This window comes from Salvelinus namaycush, chromosome 1 (assembly GCF_016432855.1).
Source record: "Salvelinus namaycush isolate Seneca chromosome 1, SaNama_1.0, whole genome shotgun sequence".
NCBI lineage: Eukaryota > Metazoa > Chordata > Actinopteri > Salmoniformes > Salmonidae > Salvelinus > Salvelinus namaycush.
This window is the reverse complement of record NC_052307.1, coordinates 47,218,456-47,241,900: the sequence shown is the minus strand read 5'-3', so window position 1 is coordinate 47,241,900 and position 23,445 is coordinate 47,218,456. Positions and strand designations below refer to the sequence as shown.

Genomic DNA, 23,445 nt, shown 5'->3' with positions numbered 1-23,445 from the left:
GTTACTGCACCCGGATGCATTTTCGATATCATAGCTAGCTATGTCGCATAGTTTGGAGACCGCGTCTATCCTGCACTTCTCAATGAAATCTGATCTTTGTTTTTTCTGAAGATTTTTTCAGAGGAAAATAACAATAAGGTAGCTATTCAACTAACGTTAGCTAGCTAAAGTAGCCATCTGCCAAATCTGATCAGGCAGTGGAATTTCCAAATTTTCACGGGCCTGTGTGCATGCTAGCTAACGTTAGCTAATGATGTTACATACTAACTAGCTACACAACGCATGGCTTCTTTAATCTAAATGTTTTTATCATTTGTATTTTTAAATTACTTTTGCGTTTGTCCTTTGGATGGTGTGTGTACCCGGTTTGTGGATGTGTCTTAATAGACGTAGCTACCCGGCTAGCTAATAACGTTAGCTACTTCCCTTCTCCCCAATCCCCAGCTAGACTATTGGTGTATAGCTAGTACAGTATGTCCAAGCTAACTAGCTATGTCACGAACAAAGACACACAGCTTTATCCAATGTGGAACTTATATAGCTTCAAGTAGCTAGATATGAACGCTTCTTATTCATAGACAATCACCGTTTTGTTGGTGATTGAAATCATTGAAAACGTTAGCTTGTGAACCAACAAATGATTTCAACAATCTAGCTACCACAGTTCTTTAATTTTGATTTCTGAATATAAATTTTGTCTCCATCCAGGACAGATGCTTTCATGGGACTACAGATGCCGATGCCTTTGATGGGATTGTATTGCATGAAGCATAATGAGGGTGTATTGAAAAACAGGACAGAACCTTAATGTTAACATTTGGAGGTGCTGAATCTGCATACTTTTGGGGGGAAGAAGATCTGCATAAAATGAAGATGGAGGAAACATGCGTTGTTAGAAAGAATATAGTCCATTTTTAACCTCAGGCCAAATCTTATTGGTCTTAAATTGTGTATTGGGAAACAGATATCATATATCAAGATGACTTCAGAAGGATACCAGTACAGAGCACTGTATGACTATAAAAAGGAGAGGGAGGAGGACATTGATTTGCATGTAGGTGATATACTTGTGGTGAGCAAGGGTGCTCTGCTGGCCCTAGGCTGCCCTAATTGGGCTGAAGAAAAACCAGATGAGATTGGGTGGCTGCCAGGATTCAATGAGACAACTCATGAAAAAGGTGACTTCCCCGGGACTTACGTTGAGTTTGTGGGAAGAAAAACAATTTCACCACCAACACCAAAACCAAGGCCACCTAGGCCTCTTCCTTCCACATCAGATCTAGCCAGGACAGATTCAGAATCAGAGGGTGAGTAGTTGTACATCAGGTTACATTGCTGATGTTTTTATCTTGTCGATTTTAAAGTACTGTACTACCAATTTTGATTTTAAATTACTATGACCAATCTTTTTGCACTGTTTATTATGAATGTTATTGTGCATAGACATGAATTTCAGGCTGTAGTTTGTGTTTCAGCTCTTCCTTGGCTTACTGTTTCATCAGTTTGAGTTGGTTCCAACTAGTATTAAGCACTGAGCTGCAGATGTGCAGCAAGCCAAGGAAGAGCAGCTGTGCTGAATACGGATCTATGAAAACGCTGATGTGGAGGATTAGTGTATCATAAGCTTTTGCAAAGGAAGCTTAAGAGGCAAAACAGGAAATGCTTGTGTGTAACTGTGATCTGATACTAATAATTTAGGCAGGCCTATACCTACAATAGTGCCGTGACTCCGCAAGGAGAAATTAATATCTGTGCAGGCTTGTTAGTAGATGCGACACAACCATTGCTGTGTGTAAAAAATAAAAATAAAATATCTTCATTTTAATTGAATGCCTATAAAGGAAAGGTGAGCAAGATGGGTGTTTGTTATCAGGTAACAATCAACTGTCCGGTAGCAGTTTAGAAAGTTTCAGGTACGTCATCTTTCTGTTGTGCAGGCTTCATGTTGCCAGATCTGCCAGAACAGTTTGCTCCTCCAGAGACTGCATCACCCATCCTGGTCAAGCTTCTGGAGGCAATAGAAGGCAAAGGTAAGAAGAGACCGTGGCCTGGTGCATGGGAGTAGTTAACGATGGTGAATGTTTTGCTATTACATTGAAATGGTTAATCAAATCCACCTCCTGATCCTGTTTTCTGTCCTGCAGGTTTGGAATGTCCAACCCTTTATAGAACTTTCACAGCAGCTTGTGGGCTGGATATGAGACAGTTCACTGACTGTGGTGAGTGAGTGGCAGATTGTGCCTAATGTGGTTAATTTCTTTACTATCAAATGAGGAGAGACAAACTTATCACACAAGTCAGAGTTATACTTAAACAAAATCTTTAATCACTTATTAATAAGGGAGCAGGTCAATACAACGCACACATATAAAGTGAATTGATTGAGTGCTCTACGATAATGATGGCTGGTCATGGCTGGTTGACAATTTACGCTCAGATGATTCGTTGAGAGCCCCGAGACAAAAGTACAAAGGTATTTTATAGCCAAGATACACCCCTTCCAACCTACATGACGAACAACAGATGTATAGAATGGGTCACAAGGTCAAGATTTGTATAAAAGATACCTATAATACATAGCAGACAGTATCTGCTGTGTCAACAGTTTTCATTGTATAGAGACCAGTGTCTGGCCCCGTATAGAACAGAAGCATTAACTCATGCTCTGGAATGCTCTTTAGGTTTTATCACCCAAAAGACATTGTAAATCTCCTGTCAGTGTTATCTCCCAGAGGCCCATCCTCAGTAGAACACACACACAATAGTTAACAGAATACTCTATTCTGTTGCATAAAACAGCCATTTGATGCAATAAAAGTATTATAACATAATCTTGCAATTTTTCCACCATACTACTTCTCACATTTTTAATAGTTCTTGAGAAATATGATTTTTTCTTAACCAAGTGATTGTTGTAACTGTCATATTTGTTGCGTTCATCTCTACCATCTACTAAGTTTATTGATGCATTTACAGATTTGGAGCCTTTGGACCTACAGTCGCTATGTGATGGCCTTTGGAGATACCTGCAGGATTTGCCTAATCCAGTTGTTCCCACCTCTCTCCAAAGTGAGATGATTCATGCAGCAAAGGGTAAGACCTGCTGGCTATAAAATTAATAGAATCCCTCAAACCAAACGTATACTCAAGAAGCGGCCCACGGACCAAATCCGGCCCGTAGGCCGGTTTTATGTGGCTCACCATACAAATAAAGTTATAGTATTTTGTGGCAAGTTTTCCAGGGCAATGTTGTGCAGTACATTTTAATAGTGGTTGTCATTGATTTAATCTTTACCTTGTGTGACTGTTTCCTCTTTTCATGCTCACAGAGGTAAAGGATCCAAAGGACTGTGCCCAGTTGTTGCGCAGAATAGCCAGCTCACCTACCCATCCGCCCCAATACTGCCTCACGTTCTACTGCCTCATCAAACATTTCTGCCGAATTTCTCAGAACACCAGCAAAAACCAACTCTGTGTCAGAGACTTGGCGGAAATCTTTAGCCCTGTGCTTTTCAGGCTTCAACCAGCAAGGTCAGTATACAATTACAATTTAAATACTTTATTTATCCCACAAGGGGCAATTATGTTGACAGGAATGCTTTTATGTATGAGGGCAGCATAAGGACAACATGTCATAGAGACAATAACACTCACAGTAACTGTAGAATGTGAACAGATAATGTTTTGTGTGTTTAAATACACATACCAAATTGATTTAACCTTTATCTGATCAAGGACTCATACTGATTCCAAGGTCTCTTTTACAGATGAGCCCTGAATTACATAAATTACATAAAATACACATCAAAATGCAAGCAGAAAGAAAAAACACGGTCATAAACAACAAACATATTCATCCGTAATAAGATCCTCAATCATCTTTCTGAATTGCCCTAGAGGCACGAGAACATCATATTTAAGAACATTTTGAAGATTGGACCTATACAGGACCTATTTCTATAGATGAAGCCCATTTTTATTCTCAGCTTCTAAACTAACTCATCAAGCTGCTTTTTAAGACAGATTTTCATCTATCCAGATGCCCAGATATCTGTAAACGGGCACGATCAATATGGACACCATCTAAAGTACATATGCTTTAATCATCAAACTTATTTTTATGCGCTCTAGAAAACAACATATACTTAGTTTTACCTGCTTTCAGAACTAATTTCAGGTCAAAGTTTTTCTGTAATACAATGAAGGAAGACTGTAGTTCAGATAGTGCCTGGTCAACCGTGGGGGCAATAGCATAATAAACACTATAATCGGTATACAAGTACAGGTTACACCTTTTTACAGACAAGTCAATATTGTTAATGTAAACTGTAAAAACTACAGGACACAGAATCGACCCCTGCGGCATACCTTTCGTAATATCCAGGAAGCCGGATTTAACGCCATCAGTAGATATACATTGAGTTCTATCTGTCAAGTAATTTTTAAACCATTTACATGCATCCTGGTCTAGACCAATTGAGGAAAGCCTCTGAATTAGCAGTGAGTGATCAACAGTATCGAAAGCGTTTGACAGGTCAATGAACTAAGGATGCAGCAGATAATAAATGTAACCATTTCCTATCTCTCAGCTGTGAGGCCAGCCTGGATTCCCTTATCAAGATTATAGAGATCTTGGTCAACAGTGAATTGAGTGAAACCCAGGCTGCTCCAGGTAATACAAGCCATATTTTTTTCTGTTTCAAATTTTGAGTTGAATGTGATTTTCATGTCTGCTGAACTAATTGCTGACTATAGATCTCGAAGATGGACACCTCTTACATGGGCCGTAGCTGGTTACTTTTTCATTTAGTAATTACTAAATAGTATCAGTATATGTTCTAGTGCTGGATTAAACTATCAAGTACACAAACTGTTTTCTGAGATGCTCATGTGTATTAGTATAATGTATGGATCTTTTTTTTGTGAGAATTTAAGGTTGAATGATTGTTCCGTGTTTGCGAGAGAGGGAGAGCGAATACTGTAACCATACAGTATTGTAGCTATTTGGTAAAGATGTAGTCTATTTTAAGCTCAATATAATAGTCTGTCACCCCAGGCTACAAGAGCATGGCTCACTGATGATAGTGACTGATGACTGTTTATTGTTATATAGAAGCATCTTGGTACTGAGAAGGATTCAGTTACCGGAGTTCACTTTGTAAACTGGAGTGAGCCGACAACTGAAGGGTTGCTGGTATCAGAATCTCTGATGCAATCTACTGCCTTTGTGCCCTTGAGCTAGGCACTTAACCTGCTCAAGTGGAGCTTCTCTGCGGCTGACCCTGTGCTACTTCCAGCCTCTCAGGTGTGCATTTAATGTCCGGGGGTTGTGGATTTGGAAGAACATGCGGAAAAAGACACATTTACGTTTCGATGCACAATTTAAGTTCATGGACTGCTATTCCCGAGGTGTATAACATACCAACCAGAGGTGGGACCAAGGCACTATTATTCAAGTAACAAGCAAATCTCAATTCACAAGGTCTGAGTCTCAAGTTGAGTGCTTCAAGTCCAAGTTGTGCATTCTAAGAGCAAGTCGAGTCACAAGTTTTTCAAAAAATAGAACATTTGTAAATACACTACCGGTCAAAAGTTTTAGAACATATACTCATTCAAGGGTTTTTCTTTATTTTTACTATTTTCTACATTGTAGAATAATAGTGAAGACATCAAAACTATGAAATAACACACGTGGAATCATGTAGTAACCAAAAAAGTGTTAAACAAATCAAAATATATTTTATATTTGAGATTCATCAAATAGCCACCCTTTGCCTTGATGACAGCTTTGTACACTCTTGGCATTCTCTCAACCAGCTTCACCTGGAAGGCTTTTCCAACAGTCTTGAAGGAGTTCCCACATATGCTGAGCACTTGTTGGCTGCTTTTCCTTCACTCTGCGGTCCGACTCATCCCAAACCATCTCAATTGGGTTGAGGTCGGGGGATTGTGGAGGCCAGGTCATCTGATGCAGCACTCCATCACTCTCCTTCTTGATCAAATAGCCCTTACACAGCCTGGAGGTATGTTGGGTCATTGTCCTGTTGAAAAATCAATGATAGACAGACTAAGCCCAAACCAGATGGGATGGCGTATCTGGTTTGCACCCCAACACCATAACCATAACACCACCACCTCCATGCTTTACGGTGGGAAATACACATGCGGAGATCTTCTGTTCACCCATACCGCGTCTCATAAAGACACGGTGGTTGGGGAACCAAAAATCTCAAATTTGGACTCCAAACCAAAGGACTTATTTCCACTTGTCTAATGTCCATTGCTCGTGTTTCTTGGCCCAAGCAAGTCTCTTCTTATTGGTGTCCTTTAGTAGTGATTTCTTTGCAGCAATTCAACCATGAAGGCCTGATTCATGCAGTCTCCTCTGAACAGTTGATGTTGAGATGTCTGTTACTTGAACTCTGTGAACCTTTAATTTGGCTGCAATTTGAGGCTGGTAACTCCAATGAACTTATCCTCTGCAGCAGAGGATAAGTTCATTAGAATCTTCCATTCCTGTGGCGGTCCTCATGAGAGCCAGTTTCATCATAGTGCTTGATGGTTTTTGCGACTTGACTTGAAGAAACTTTCAAAGTTCTTGAAATGTTCTGTGTTGACTGACCTTCATGTCTTAAAATAATGATGGACTGTAGTCTCTCTTTGCTTATTTTTGCTGTTCTTACCACAATAAGGCTATTTTCTGTATACCACCCCTACCATGTCACAACACAACTGATTGGCTCAAACGCATTAAGGAAAGAAATTCCACAAATTTACTTTTAGAAAGGCACACCTGTTAATTTAAATTTATTCCAGGTGACTACCACATGAAGCTGGTTGAGAGAATGCCAAGAGTGTGCAAAGCTGTCATCAAGGCAAAGGGTGGCTATTTGAAGAATCTCACATATAAAATATATTTCGATTTTTTTTAAAGTGGGTTACTACATGATTCCATATGTGTTATTTCATAGTTTTGATGTCTTCACTATTATTCTACACTGTAGAAAATAGTAAAAATAAAGAAACCCTTGAATGAGTAGGTGTTCCAAAACTTTTTTCCGGTAATGTATGTGTATATAATATATATATATATCTCATGTAGTAACCCCAAATAAAAAAATAATCAAATAGCTACCAGCTTCATGAGGTAGTCACCTGCAATGCATTTCAATTAACAGGTGTGCCTTGTTTAAAATTTAATTTGTGGAATTTCTTTCCTTAATGCGTTTGAGCCAATCAGTTGTGTTGTGACAAGGTAGGGGTGGTATGCAGAAAATAGCCTTATTATGGCAAGAACAGCAAAAATAAGCAAAGAGAAACGACAGTCCATCATTATTTTAAGACATGAAGGTCAGGATCCTGAATACAAGACATGCGTCGGTGTATTGCACAAGATTTTCCCAACTCAGGAGCTCATGCTTTCTGAGGATGTAACAGTGATGATGGCTATTGGGCTTCCTATCAAGCACTTTGAGAGCCTGTTTGTAGACAGACTGAATGGGTTTTAATGTTGTGCAGCAAGCTTGGGCCCAACTAGTCAAGCAGTATGTTAAGTGTATCATAGATTTGTTTCATGTATCATAGATTTGAAGTACAGTTTTGCTACCTCTGTAGTCAAACAATTTCATGTAAATCGAAAATTAGCTAGGTTGAATTTGGTTATTTGAATTACCTTTTTCACCTGCTTTTTAAAAGAGAGGTTGGAATCAAGTATGATGCCAAGGTACTTAAAATCAGATACCACCTGGAGCTTCTCCCCTGAGACATAGACATCTGGCTCAGTAGCATCTGTTGCCCTCTTTGTGAAGAACATGCAGACAGTTTTTTTCACATTGAAATGCAAACACGAGTCACTGAGCCACTTGGTAACCTGGACCATTACAGTAGTGCAGCTTGTTGTTTGCTCTTTGCATGCACATATATCACTATCATCTGCATACATTTGAACTTCAGACCCAGTACAGACAGAAGGCAGATCATTAATGTACAGGCTGAACAGGAGGGGCCCCAGTATTGACCCTTGGGGCACGCCCACATCATAGCTAAGAGTGGGCGACAGCTCAATGCTCACTCTGAAACACTGAGTTCTGCCTTCACGGTATGATTTCATCCATCTCAAGGCATCGGGGGAAAAGTTGAACTTGAACAATTTTGTGATGAGAATCTCATGGTTAACAGTATCAAACGCCTTCCTTAGGTCCAGAAACACAGCCCCAACAACGCCCCCTTTGTCCAGCTTGGACTTCACATTTTCCAGAAGAAAGCAGTTGGCCGTTTTTCTGTGCAGTGTTTCGCTCTGAAGCCAAACTGCATGGAGTGTAATGTGAAGGGGCTGTTGTTGAGGTGGGCAATCAGTTGTTCTGCTACACACTTAAAAAAATATATGTTTTTATTCTAATGGGCCTGTAGTTACTCACGTCAGCAGGGTCACCCGATTTAAAGATGGCCGTTATTATGGCTGACTTCCATACCCTTGGAAACACCCCAGACCAATAGATGTGTTGGTGACCTTAGTAATGGGGCCAATGAGTGACTCTTTGTAGTTAAGAAAGGTAGAGTCCAGCCCAAACACATCTTTGGCTTTTGAGTTCTTTAGTGAGCTAATCACCTTGTTCACCTTTGACTCAGAAACCTCCCTTATGATGAAGACAGGTTGAGCGTCATTTACTAGCATTGAGCCCAAGAAACCAGTGGAGGGTTCTGTGTCAGTACCCTGACAGAGTCAATAAAGTAGGAATTGAAGGCTATTGCTATTTCGATTGCATCCTGTGTTAGATTGTTATTCACCATGATTTCTAGTCTTTTTGCAGTGTTACTATGGTCTTTCCCTGTTAACGTTTTTAGATTCTCCCAGATCAATTTAGAATTTCCCTTTGCTTCGCCAATTATGTTAATAAAAAAGTTTGCCTTGGCCTGTGATTTCTTTCATCACCTTATTTCTCAACATGGTAAACCTACGTCTGTCATGCTCTAATTTGGATTTTAGGGCTGTTTTTAGAGCATAATCTCGTTCTTCCATCTATTTCCAGATTTCTCCATTTAGCCAAGGAAGAGTGCTCTTTTGGCCAGGTTTGGATTTGATTTTTTTAGGAAACCATTTATTGTAGTCAGTCTGGATTGTGTATAGGTTTTTCAATCAGCTTCCACATCTGTATAGGACCGATCATTCCAGTTAATTCCCTTAATTGCGTTTTCAAAGTAATTTAATTCACTCTTAGGTATTCTTAGTTGATCCGGCTTTCTAACAATAGAGAGGTTAAACCTGTTCTTAGAAAGCTTTCTGGCTGTAAGTGTCAGATTATGATCAGATAGCCCAAATCAATCTGTGTTTTAGAGCAACAAGTCAGCCTGGTTGGCCCTTTAACTAGCTGTGTAAGGTCAAAGGTATTAGTGATCCGTTTGAGGGTTTTCCTACAAGACTTGTCTTGATAATTAATGTTAAAATCTCCCATTAAGATGACCTCTTTCCCAAAATCACATTCCCTAAGCATGTTATTAAACGTATTGAAAAAAGACACTTTTGGTGGAAGGGGGTCTATACATTCCAATAAGGGTAAAAGACATTTGGGGAGACAGTGTAACGTTCAGGCCAATACATTCTAGTTCATTATCACATGACCACTCAATTTGTTTACATCAGATATGTTCTTTAATGTAAATCATCAGACCCCCTCTTCCTTCAATCCTGTCTCCTGAAAACATTGTAGCCAGGCACAATCAAAGCAGCATATGGAGAGTTTTTATGGAGCCATGTCTCTGAAAGGCAGAGGAAGTCAAGGTTGGAGTCTGTGAGAAGATGTTGAATTTGATCACTTTTTGGAATGACACTACGAATGTTTAAGTGCCCCCGTAGTAGTCCCTTGGGCTTAGCTCGTGGGTCCCAGATGACTCGAGAGTGACACATTGAAAAAAGTAACATTTTCTGTGTTTTCTGACGGCTGGGTTTAGGCCGTTTTTGTTTAGTTTTGATTAGGGGAAGTTCGGCAGCGCAATTAACTATCCCCCGCTTGCACTGAATGCGGGGAACTAATTAAAACAGCTTGCGTACCAGAAGCAGAGTCAGGGATTGCATATAGCGACTTGGGTATGTTTGAAGAGTTAAATTCCATCCTGGAGCCGGGTGAGTCGAGTGAAACCATGGGACCATAGCACTCACCCACTTCCGTAGCGGCATCGATCAGGGGACAAGGCCATCCACTGCTATCCACTCCGGTGAGTATCGCTGTCTCGGTGATGTTAGGCCCAGGATTGAGTTGCACATCCCCGGAGAGCAGGAGGGTAGTTTCTGATAAATGTTGGACTTGTGTTTGTTATGCCTAAGCGGTTCAGTGGAATAGGGAGTGAGGTAGACTTGGCCATTATTCAGAACATAATGATATGCTGTGTACTGTCTGCTCCCATGGAACGTTGAACCAATGTGTTTGGTGTTGATATTCTCCGCCAGTAGATTGATTGTGTCATCCCAGCAAGGACGCACTGAGATTATCAGTAGAGCAGCTACATAACTGACACTCAATGTACTGGAGATAAAACACATAATTGCGCTTTAAATCTTTGCATGAGTTACTTAGCTGGGGTCGGCGTACACCTGATGTTTTAGATAAAATAACAGCATTCGTAGGAGAAGCGGCACCTCCCGCACCACCCTCCCTTCCGTCTGCCATTTTAGAACACCAGTAATCCACAAAGATTGTGTGCCACAATGAGTGACAACTTTACAAAACCTGACCAGATCATTTCAAGTCATCAGTCGAGTCCCGAGTTGAGGCTCCAAGTCAACCACTGTTGTGTCATCGGCAAACTTAATGATGGTGTTGGAGTCGTGCCTGGCCAGGCAGTCATGAGTGAACAGGGAGTACAGGAGGGGACTGAGCACGCACTCCTGAGGGGCCCTCGTGTTGAGGATCAGTGTGGCGGAGGTGTTACCTACCCTTACCACCTGGGGGCGGCCCGTCAGGAAGTCCAGGATCCAGTTGCAAAGGAAGGTGTTTAGTCCCAGGGTCCTTAGCTTAATGCCCTCAAAGCTCATCAGTATGGTGTTGAACTCTGAGCTGTAGTCAATGAACAGCATTCTCACATAGGTGTTCCTTTTGTCCAGGTGTGAAAGGGCAGTGTGGAGTGCAATACCCTTACCTTAGATTGCATCATCTGTGGATTACCCTTAGATTGCCTTACCCTTAGATTGCATCATCTGTGGATCTGTTGGGGCGGTATGCAAATTGGAGTGGGTCTAGGGTTTCTGGGATAATGGTGTTGATGTGAGCCATGACCAGCCTTCAAAGCACTTCATGGCTACAGACATGGGTGCTACGAGTTGGTGGTCATTTAGTCAGGTTACCTTAGTGTTCTTGGGTACAGGCAATATGGTGGTCTGCTTGAAACATGTTGATATTACAGACTCAGACAGGGAGGTTGAAAATGTCAGTGAAGACACTTGCCAGTTGATCAGCGCATGCTCGGAGTACACATCCTGGTTATCCGTCTGGCCCTGCGGCCTTGTGAATGTTGACCTGTCCCTTCCACGGGACGGTTGAGCTAACGTAGGCTAATGCGATTAGCATGCGGTTGTAAGTAGCAAGAATATCTGATATTGGCACAAAGCTTAAATTCTTGTTAATCTAACTGCACTGTCCAATTTACAGTAGCTATTACAGTGAAATAATACCATGCTATTGTTTGAGGAGAGTGCACAGTTTGAACATAAAGTTATTAATAAACAAATTAGGCACATTTGGGCAGTCTTGATCAACATTTTGAACAGAAATGCAATGGTTCATTGGATCAGTCTAAAACTTTGCACATACACTGCTGCCATCTAGTGGCCAACATCTAAATTGCAGCTGGGCTGGAATAATACATTATGGCATTTCAAAGGTGATGGTACAAAAAAATACAAAAGAACAGTTGGTTTTTTCTTTGTATTATCTTTTACCAGATCTATTGTGTTATATTCTCCTACATTCCTTTCACATTTCCACAAACTTCAGTGTTTGCTTTGAAATGGTACCAAGAATATGCATATCCTTGCTTCAGGTCCTGAGCTACAGGCAGTTCGATTTGGGTATGTCATTTTAGGTGAAAATTGAAAAACAATGGGGCGGATCCTTAAGAGTTTTGAAGGTCTTACTCACATTTGCTACGGAGAGCGTAATCCCACAGTCGTCCGGAACAGCTGATGCTCTCATGCATGTTTCAGTGTTACTTGCTTCGAAGTGAGCATAGAAGTAATTTAGCTCGTCTGGTAGGCTCGTGTCACTGGGCAGTTTGCGGCTGTGCTTCATTTTGTAGTCTGTAATAGTTTGCCATCCCTGCCACATCCGACGAGCATCGAAGCTAGTGTTGTACAATTCGATCTTAGTCCTGTATTGATGCTTTGCTTGTTTGATGGTTCGACGGAGGGCATAGCGGGATTTCTTATAAGCTTACGGGTTAGAGTCCCGCTCATTGAAAGCGGCAGCTCTACCCTTTAGCTCAGTGTGGATGTTACCTGTAATCCATGGCTTCTGGTTGGGGTATGTACGTACGGTCACTGTGGGGACAACGTCATTGATGCACTTATTGATGAAGCTGGTGACTGATCTGGTGTTTTCCTCAATGCCATCGGAAGAATCCCGGAACATATTCCAGTCTGTGCTTGCAAAACAGTCCTGTAGCTTAGCATCTGCTTCATCTGACCACTTTTTTTATTGACCGAGTCATTGGTGCTTCCTGCTTTCATTTTTGCTTGTAAGCAGGAATCAGGAGGGTGGAATTATGGTCAGATTTGCCAAATGGAGGGCGAGGGAGAGCTTTGTACGCATTTGTGTGTGGAGTAAAGGTCTTCTAGAGTTAGTTTTTTTCTCCCCTCTGGTTGCACGTTGGTAGAAATTAGGTAAAACGGATTTAAGTTTCCCTGCATTAAAATCCCCGGCCACTAGGAGCGCCGCCTCTGGAAGAGCGTTTTCCTGTTTGCTTATGGCCATATACAGCTCATTGAGTGCGGTCTTAGTGCCAGCATCGGTTTGTGGTGGTAAATAGACAGCTGCAAAGAATATAGATAACTCTCTAGGTAGGTATTGTGGTCTACAGCTTATCATGAGGTACTCTACCTCAGGCAGGCAACCTTGAGACTTCCTTAAATATCGTGCACCAGCTGTTGTTTACAAATATACAAAGACCGCCACCCCTTGTCTTACCAGAGGCTGCTGTTCTATCCTGCAAATACAGTATATAACCCGCCAGCTGTATGTTATTCATGTCGTCGTTCAGCCACGACTCGGTGAAGCCTAAGATATTATTGTTTTTAATGTCCCGGATATGGGTGCTTGTAGTTCGTCCACTTTATTATCCAACGATTGTACGTTGGCCAATAGTACCGATGGTAAATGCAGATTAGCCGCTCGCCGCCGTATCCTCACAAGGCACCCCGGCCTCCTTCCGCGATATGTCTCTTTCTCCTGCGAATGACGGTGATGAGGGCCTTGTCTGGAGTAAATCCCTCTCATCCAACTCGTTAAAGAAACATTCTTTGTCCAGTTCAAGGTGAGTAATCACAGTTCTGATGTCCAGAAGCTCTTTTCGGTCATAAGATGGTATCAGCAACATTATGTACAAAATAATTTACAAACAATGCGAAAAAATAAATAAATAACGGAATAGCACGGTTGGTTAAGAGCCCATAAAACGGGAGCCATCCCCTCCAGCGCAACATCTGTTCGCCATCTGTGGTTTGCGTGTGTTTCTTTGGCATCCTCCTACATCATTTTTTTGTGAGATGTTACCATTAGGCTGAATAACGTAATTTCATTGTGGGTATTTCTACATGGATGTGCATTGTGTTGATTAGGCTATGTTACATTGACAGCTTGGCAGAGCAGATGAACTGCAGCGAAGTACTACTATTACACACAGGAGTAGTTATGGTGTACAAAGGCGTATTTCTTTTTGGATTTAATGTCTTTGCATTCAGGCCTCATTTTCTCCGTTTTTTTATTTATTTAGTCTGTCATCATAATATTTTGATATTGTTACATTAAAACGTGGCCAAATAACACATTTCCTCTTTTTTTCTGGTCATTATGTTAATGCAGAAAAGTGTAGCTACTTAACTGGTAATGCAGTAGTTGACACAAATAAACCAAACAATAGCCTACATGTAGGTATTAGTTTTGAGCCATTACACTCATATTGTTATGAACCGTTGCACTTTTTTGAGGAATTTAAGCCCGTTTCTGGTAGCTGATAACTATCCTCCTCACTCACCTAATCAAGTCAACTTCAATTTCACAAGTTCAGAAAAGGTAAGTTATGCACTGTGAGACTGCAAATTGACAGCTTCATTCTCTCTTCTTGCCGCAGCTTTGCCCCCGAAACCACCAAAGGCCACTACTCCAGTTCCAAACAACGGGTTCAACAACAACATGGCCTTGCAAGACGGGGAGTGGTACTGGGGAGACATCTCAAGGCAAGCCCTTATGATCTTAATGATAATTCAATTAGTAATGAATTAATGGTCAGTGTCTTGTGATGAAAATCTCTTGGTTTCCAGTTTGATAATGAGTCCTATTGGATTTGTGAAGAAACTGTAGCATAACCCTTCATTTTTTTTGTAGGGAGGAGGTGAATGAGAAGCTGAGAGACACAGCTGATGGTACGTTTCTGGTCCGAGATGCATCCACCAAAATGCATGGAGACTACACACTGACTCTGAGGTACGTTGTGAATCGCATGGCTGCTAAATGAATATGGAACTCTTAATATCCTGCTCTGTCTAATGCAGGGTTTCTGTTAGTCGGTAATGTTAGTCGGTGTTAGTCGGGGATTTTTAAATAAAAGAATTGAAAATAAAATAAAAAATCCCTTAGCAGAATTATGCTTTTTAGCCTATTAATTGATGGAAATACATTTTACCAGTCATGCTTATCGGTCATGCAAGTCATCGTGTCACACCACTTTGCAATGAGCTTGGGGCAGTATGCATTTTAAAAACAAACTTAATTGTTTTAAACATGATTGTTTTGCTTCATATTATGAGGCATGTCTTACCTTTCTTTGAAGTAGCCTAGCCAAAATCTGCCCATAGAAACAATAATTTTATAAAGACTTCCATATGCCATTGAAACCAATGGCCTATTTTTTTGTCATGTTCAAATGGTTTTCAAATAAACTTTTTCATTGTCCAGTAGCCAAAGGCACAATCCTAGTCATATTAGAAGCCTAGTTGTTGCATCATTAGATCTTCCCTCTTTCTTCATTTCTAACGGATATTTTGATCTCTGCCGCTCTTATATGCGGTGCGCTTTTGGAAACGGTATTTTCCGGCTAATTGAATTATGGAACGAGCATTCATGAGCTTATAATGCGAAGAAATAATAGTTTATCAACATTTTAAGCTAAATGTTCACATCTGTTGCATCAGCCTGATTTGCTTTCTAACGTTTTTTTTATGTAGCTAAACTGGTTGTATAAATTAGGGATCCCACAACTGTCTTAGTCTGTTTGGAATAGGCTAGAACTGCAAACTGACCAAGAGAATAGGTCAACTTTTCTACTATGGAGAATAGTAGATTGACATAGGCTAGTGATTTTGCTGTTCGTCTTGTTGGCTGAGGAAAAGTGGCAGTTATTCTAACGTCTTCAAAGTGCGCATCAGAATTCGGTTAGGAGGACACACACCGTTGCATCCTAGAGTTGCATGTTCTGTTAAGAGGAATTACCATAATCTAAATGTGATTTCTGTCATTCTGTGCACCGTTGGTGGACGCCCTAATCACACAATGCATATGGGCCCCGTATATTTCTCAAATGTCCGGTATATTTAAAATTAAACCCTGGCCTAAAGACACATGGCCATTTTCAAAGTTGCCTTTTTGATCTCGCTCATAGGAAAGGAGGAAATAACAAACTGATCAAAATATTCCATCGGGATGGGAAATACGGCTTCTCAGACCCACTGACATTCAACTCGGTGGTTGAGCTCATCAATCACTACAGACACGAGTCCTTAGCCCAGTACAACCCAAAGCTGGACGTGAGACTGCTGTACCCAGTGTCAAGGCTCCAGCAGGTAAGAGTGCCTCCACAATTCAAACACAAATGGAAGCTACACATATTCAAAGATAAGAGATCCCTTGGTCAGATTATTCTATGAGCACAGTCAGTGCTTCATTTTCATATCCGGCATTTGAGTGTCACCCAGAACTTTTTTTGCCAGATGACTGAGTGAGATTTGTTCCTCTAACTGCTTTGTTGTCTCCTGCAGGACCAGGTTGTTAAAGAGGACAACATTGAAGCTGTCGGTAAAAGGCTGCAGGAGTACCACCTGCAGTTCCAGGAGAAGAACCGAGAGTACGATCGTCTGTACGAGGAGTATACAAGAACATCACAGGTGAATTGCTATTGTCATTCAATTGTGATTGAATCGTTTCTGATTGTGCTGTATCCAACCTCCGGTTCTTTGTTTTCCTCAGGAAATTCAAATGAAGAGAACGGCCATTGAGGCATTCAATGAAACCATTAAGATCTTTGAGGAGCAGTGCCAAACCCAAGAGCGCTATAGCAAGGAGTACATTGAAAAGTTCAGGAGAGAGGGTAACGATAAAGAAATCCAGAGGTAATAATGAACATTATAAATCTATCTTTCTTTTCAACCAAAGATGTAGCTAACACTAATCTCAGTTCTATGATAAAGTGGTTAATATCTGTTAGGATGCACGATGTATCGGTGAGCGTATCAGAATCGGCCTACGTTAGCTAAAAATGCCAGCATCGGCCCGATGTCTAGTTTAACGCCGATGTGCAAAACCGATGTCAAAGCTGACGTGCATACCTATATATAACGTAAGTAGATGATGTAATGACGCCACGAAAAATACAGCGCTACACAGAACAAAAGCAGAAAAATACTAAGCGCACACTTCCAACAAGTTCAATTTGAGCAGTCATTTGAAAGAGTAAGAACATTTCAGCGAGACAACTCAAAGGCGAAACGCCAAGATGATGCCAAGATGATGGAATTCATTGCCCTTGACAATCAACCGTTCTCTGTCGTGGGTGATGTTGGCTTTCGCGACTGGTCGAGCACCGGCACACACTACCAAGTGCGCTATTTTTCAGATGTTGCCCTACCGGAGTTACACAGTAATAACGTCACTGCTATTAGCTTCACAACATACTATGGAACGCCATTTGGGTCTTTTGCGTGTCAAATAACACTATTTGACAATAACACTATTTAATGCGTTAAATAAGCTTTTAATTTTACACGTCAAATAACAGTTCTATTATAGAATGTTGTGTGTTCTGAATTTGCACGTGCAAGCCAAGCGCCACCACTACTATCAGTAGCACTGTCAAAGCTGTACAAACACCGCGTTGGTAATAAAGCATTATTTGTTCGACCGCAACTTCTGGGGTAGTTTGCTAGCTTTAGCTTGGTACCTAGATAGCACCAATACAACCAGCCTGAAAACAATGACCAGTCGAAACTTCAGTAATTTTCATTATTCTTAGCAATGATTTAGGAATCCTGGTAAGTATTAGCTAGGTAGCCACTTGTTGTTCGCCTATTGAAATTGAACCTCAGCTCATGAAAATAAATAGCCAGCCAGCTACTTAACCCTGTTGCCCAAAGTTAACGTTATAAGCAGCCAGCTAGCTTCATCTGGCTAGTCTCGACGGGACCGGGTTATGTGTTGTTAAGCTAGGCACAATAGTGGAATTTGCAGTTTGCCTTCAAAATAAAAGTACCTCCTTTGAAAGTGATGCAGAAGGTTACAATTGGTGTAATCATTCCATATTTAGACTAGATAATGTTAAACAAGGTTGGAATGTGAAGCAATGAAATGGGGTATCAGTCTACTCGGTGACACCCACAGAACACAACTGAAGAGTTTACGCAAATATTAGCGTTGTAGCTCTTATCGCAGGACTGTGACTGTGTGAAATCACCTCCCCAGTCAGCCTATTGTGTGTATTGACATTCATATTGTACAGCGTTATGTAAGGATTGGGGATCAATGAAATGGGGTATTACTCAATACCCAAGCTATTTTTTCCCAACATCCTTAGAGTTATCGGACTCCAAAATATCCACACAGTATGGTTTTTCCTTGGGAATAGTGTTCAATACATATAGGTTGACAATACATGTGGCTCAATTCAGTTGTTTCAGAGTCCCGCAATAAGAGCTACGACACTAATGTTCTCTGGGTGTCACGGAGTAGACTGATACCCCATGTCATTGATCCACAATCCATAGGTATTTATTTTGAAGGCTAACTGCAAAGTCCACTATTGTGGCTAATCCTTATTGTGGCTAGCTTCACATAGATGGGTCCGACCACCATTAATCAAATAAGAACTGTCTTATAAATTAGGGTTATTTTAGATGGTGACACCTAGCTATATAGTTAGCCAGCCAACTATAGCTACTGAAACAGATTGTCTTTTTTGCTATGTTTTGGGGGAAGAACATTGTGTGCATCCATGAGCTAGCTAGCTTTTTTTTTATGACCAGCAATGTAGGTGCGCGAGACAACTTTACAAGCATCGTAGCATATATATCGATGAATCGTTGTGACATATTAAATACGAGTGATAGTATAATCACTACGTAAAAAAATGAAACGTGTTAAATTATTATGTGACGTGCAGTCATATTCAGGTCCTGATTGGTCAACAAGCTTATTTGACACGCAAAGGCCCAAATGGTGTTCCATAGAAATCCTGGTTGAGAATGAAACAGTTGAACAAATGAACAACGAAACAGCGCAGCAAGTAAGTGAAAGAAATAGCTTTTTATTATGTTTTACTGGTAATGGGGACATATGTAAATGCCAACAAAATAACTTGTTGGTCAGTGTGGTGTGTGTAACCTTTATTTAACTAGGCAAGTCAGTTAATAATAAATTCTTATTTACAATGATGGCCTACCCCGGCCAAACCCGGACGACGCTGGGCCAATTATGCGCAGCCCTATGGGACTCCAATCACGGCCGGATGTGATACAGCCTCGATTCAAACCAGGGACTGTAGTGACTCCTCTTGCCCTGAGATGCAGTGCCTTAGACCACTGTGTGTGTGTGTTAACTATTTAACTGTACTAGAATGCTTAAAAGGCCGCAAAATTTTTAAATATCGGTATTGTTTTTTTGGCAAGGAATATATCGGGTATCGGCCAAAAATGTCATATCGGTGCATCACTAATGGTAATAGTATAGTAGAAGTTTGTATACCCACAGAATCACTGGGGTTTTGTTGATGCCACAACTACTCAGATTGCTTCACTGTTGGAGAAGCCAAATGTGCCATTCTTATAGAAGTACAACAGCTGTCTCATATATTGACAATGGGTGATATATTTTTGACAACAAGAATTGTTTCTCCTAGAATCATGGGAAACTACGACAAACTGAAATCGAGAATAAGTGAGATTGTGGACAGCAAACGGCACCTGGAGGACGATCTGAAAAAGCAAGCAGCGGATTACAGGGAGATCGATAAGAAGATGAACAGCATCAAACCTGATCTGATTCAGCTCCGCAAGACCAGAGACCAATACCTAATGTAAGTATAGCACCAGTCTTTGCTGTTATCAAATATCTTGTCTATTATGTCCCGTTACTAAATGACTGACATTAAACCTTTTTTATTTTCTCATGGTAGGTGGCTGACACAAAAGGGAGTGAGGCAGAAGAAGCTGAATGAATGGTTGGGTATCAAGAATGAAAACCCAGAGGAGTAAGTATCCATTTCCCACGCTTTTACTTTGGATTGTTTTTTAAAGATTCACTTCAAAGTTTTGACTCCTTTTGCATGTTTCCTTTTAAAGGAGTAATTCAAACACAAGTTAGTATTGTATAAAACTAATGTGATTATTGTATTGCAGTGAGTACTCAATGGTTGAAGACGACGAGGACCTCCCACATCATGATGAACGTTCGTGGAGGCTAGGCAACATCAACCGGCTGCAGGCAGAAGCTCTGCTCCGGGGGAAGAAGGATGGAACATTCCTGGTCCGGGACAGTAGCAAAGCTGGCTGCTACGCCTGCAGTGTTGTGTATGTATCTAATAATACAAGTTTGCGGGGTGCTTATATTTGTCCTGTTAATGGAAATGTGTTTTTTTGCATATCCCAACTCCCCCCTTAGACACCCGCAAGGAGTGGGGCCACGGCCAGGGTCACTATTGTATAGCACCGCTGTTGCAATTAGGGTTAAGTGCCTTGCTCAAGGGCATAGCGACAGATTTTTAGGCTACCTAATCACCCTGAAAAAATTCCACATGAAGACGCATGATTTGAGTTTAGCGTCATGATAATTTAAGACCTAAACACTCACGTTTCATAGAGTTAATTCATCTTATTTAATGAGATCTGATTATTCAGTCTTAACGTGTTGACAGATTTTATGATGTTAATTTGCAGCATTAGTATTGAGTGTATATTGGCAACTTGATTAGCATATTGATTAGAATTGTCATGCTAGATCATATTCATAATAAACAAACTGATTATCCTCATGCTACATATTGAGAGAGACTGAAGGAAGAAGGAAAAGTTGACCTTGGTGTGTTTCTAAATGATCAAATTGACAACATGTAACAAAACCAGCCCATTCTTTATTTTCGGAACCATGTAAAATAGTCCATACATGGAATTTGGATGTATTCTGAACTTGATGTATTCTCATTTAAAATGTCTTTCTTTGCAGTGTGGAGGGTGAGGTGAAGCATTGTGTTATCAACAAGAGTCATACGGGCTATGGATTTGCAGAGCCTTATAACCTGTATGGCTCCCTAAAAGAACTAGTCCTGCACTACCACCACACGTCACTCGTACAGCACAATGATTCTTTAAATGTCACGCTTGCCTACCCAGTTTACACACAGAAGAGGCGGTGATGAACTCATGGTGAGGACTTGGACTTCATGATGGACAATCAAGATGACTTCTTTGGAAATGCAAATGCCTAGGATGGTATCAATTAAATTAGGGAACCATTGGTACAGGTATTTGACATTTTGGAAATTTCAAAAATCAGGAGATGGTCCTCGTTTAAACTTTTTTTTTTTTTATATAGCTTTTTCCTTTGGATAGCCATGATTACGTATGTGTGAGTGAACATGGTATGTGCAGTCAAGCCTACTAATTGAAAAAAAGGAGGAGAGACTTGAAGCAGCAGGTTTTTCAGACACAGATTAAGCTTGGTCCTGGGCTAAAATGCATGGTCAATGGAAAGTCTCCATTGAAATGGCTTTTTAGTCCCGGACTAGGCTTAATCTGTGTCTGGGAAACCGCATTTTCAGTGTTTGCATTTAACTGAAATGTTTGGCTTTCAATACCAAAATCTTCATTCAACATCCTGACACTGTCAAGTGTAAGTTTTTGTTGTGCTATGCAATGCTGTCTGCGTCCTCAGAATTAATATGTACCCTAAATATATTTGTATTTTTTTTGTCATGATTATTGGCCATCAATGTAGGCTTCCTGTTAGCTAGACATGGTGTGGGACATTTTTCATTCTCTACTTCTACACACAAGACTTATTTGGTTTACACTTTGTCTGTAAAATGTTAAAAGCATTCACATTAGAGTAATTTTAAATGTATTAAAAAATATATACAGACACACACAGTACCAGTCAAAAATCTGGACACCTACTCATTCTTTATTTTTTACTATTTTCTGTAGAGTAATAGGGAAGACATCAAAATTATGAAATAACACATGGAATCATGTAATAACCAAAAAAGTGTTTGAAGAATCTAAAATATATTTTAGATTCTTCAAAGTAGCCACCCTTTGCCTTGATGACAGCTTTGCACACTCTTGGCATTCTCTCAGCCAGCTTCACTTGGAATGCTTTTCCAACATTCTTGAAGGAGTTCCCACATATGCTGAGCACTTGGCTGCTTTTCCTTCATTCTGCGGTCCAACTCATCCCAAACCATCTCAATTGGGTTGAGGTTGGGTGATTGTGGAGGCCAGGTCATCTAATGCAGCACTCCATCACCCTCCTTTTTAGGGGCGGCAGGTAGCCTAGTGGTTAGAGTGTTGGGCCCGTAACCGGAAGGTTGCTGGATCGAATCCCTGAGCTGACATGGTAAAAATCTGTCGTTCTGCCCCTGAGCGAGACGTGGATGTCGATTTAAGGCAGCCCCCTGCGCCTCTATGATTCAGAGGGGCTGGGTTAAATGTGGAAGACACATTTCAGTTGAATACATTCAGTTGGACAACTGACTAGGTATCTCCCTTTCCTTCTTGATCACATAGCCCTTACACAGCCACGCGGTGTGTTGGGTCGTTGTCCTGTTGAAAAACAAATGATAGTCCCACTTAGCACAAACCAGATGGGATGGCGTATCGCTGCAGAATACTGTGGTGTGCCTTGAATTCTAAATAAATCACTGACAGTGTCACCAGCAAAGCACCATCACACCTCCTCCCCCATGCTTCATGATGGGAACCACACATGCAGAGATCCATTCACCTGCGGTTGGAACCAAAAATCTAAAATTCGGACTCATCAGACCAAAGAACAGATTTCCACCGGTCTAATGTAATTGCTTGTATTTCTTGGCCCAAGCAAGTCTCATCTTCTTATTGATGTCCTTTGGTAGTGGTTTCTTTGCAGCAATTTGACCATGAAGGCCTGATTCACACAGTTTCCTCTGAACAGTTGATGTTGAGATGTCTGTTACTTGAACTCTTTCAAGCATTAAATAGGGCTGCAATCTGACTAATGAATTTACCCTCTGCAGCAGAGGTAACTGTGGGTCTTCCTTTCCTGTGGCGGTCCTCATGAGAGACAGTTTCATCATAGCACTTGATGGTTTTTGCGACTGCACTTGAAGAAATGTTCCGCATTGACTGACCATGTCTTAAAATAATGATGGACTGTCGTTTCTCTTTGTTTATTTGAGCTGTTCTTGCCATAATATGGACTTGGGTCTTTTACCAAATAGGGCTATCTTCTGTATACGACCCCTACCTTGTCACAACACAACTGATTGGCTCAAACGCGTTAAGATGGAAAGAAATTCCACAAATTAACTTAACAAGGCACAGCTGTTCATTGTAATGCATTCCAGGTGACTACCTCATGAAGCTCGTTAAGAGAATGCCAAGAGTGTGCAAAGCTGTCATCGAGGCAAAGGGTGGCTACTTTGAAGAATCCCAAATATAAAATATTTGGAGGTGTTTAACACTTTTTTTGCTTACTACATGATTCCATGTGTTATTTCATAGTTTGTCTAAGCTATTGTTCTACAATGCAGAAAATAGTTCAAATAAAAACCCTTGAATGAGTAGCTGTGTCCAAACTTTTGACTGGTATGCATATATATATATTTGGTTTTATTTATTTCCTTTTGACTCAGAAACCTTGTGCAAAGATGATTTGTTTCTCTAATTTTATGTCGTGTTATTGTGTTACTAATATTCCCTATTGTGAATGCATATAAACC

At 40.7% G+C, this 23,445-nt stretch overlaps 1 protein-coding gene across 1 annotated transcript; it reads left to right on the top strand.

The window, feature by feature from the left end:
- On the top strand, positions 1-21,677 carry LOC120045060 (phosphatidylinositol 3-kinase regulatory subunit alpha-like). Its single transcript, XM_038989903.1, has 16 exons — positions 1-138; positions 709-1,307; positions 1,938-2,030; positions 2,145-2,219; positions 2,977-3,093; positions 3,330-3,531; positions 4,590-4,672; positions 14,338-14,443; positions 14,592-14,690; positions 15,865-16,045; positions 16,241-16,366; positions 16,449-16,591; positions 19,369-19,545; positions 19,645-19,719; positions 19,868-20,038; positions 20,691-21,677. Exons 2-16 carry the CDS (start codon positions 980-982, stop codon positions 20,878-20,880), a joined length of 2,166 nt encoding a protein of 721 aa, XP_038845831.1. The 5' UTR covers positions 1-138; positions 709-979; the 3' UTR covers positions 20,881-21,677.
- The last annotated feature ends 1,768 nt before the right edge of the window (positions 21,678-23,445 follow it).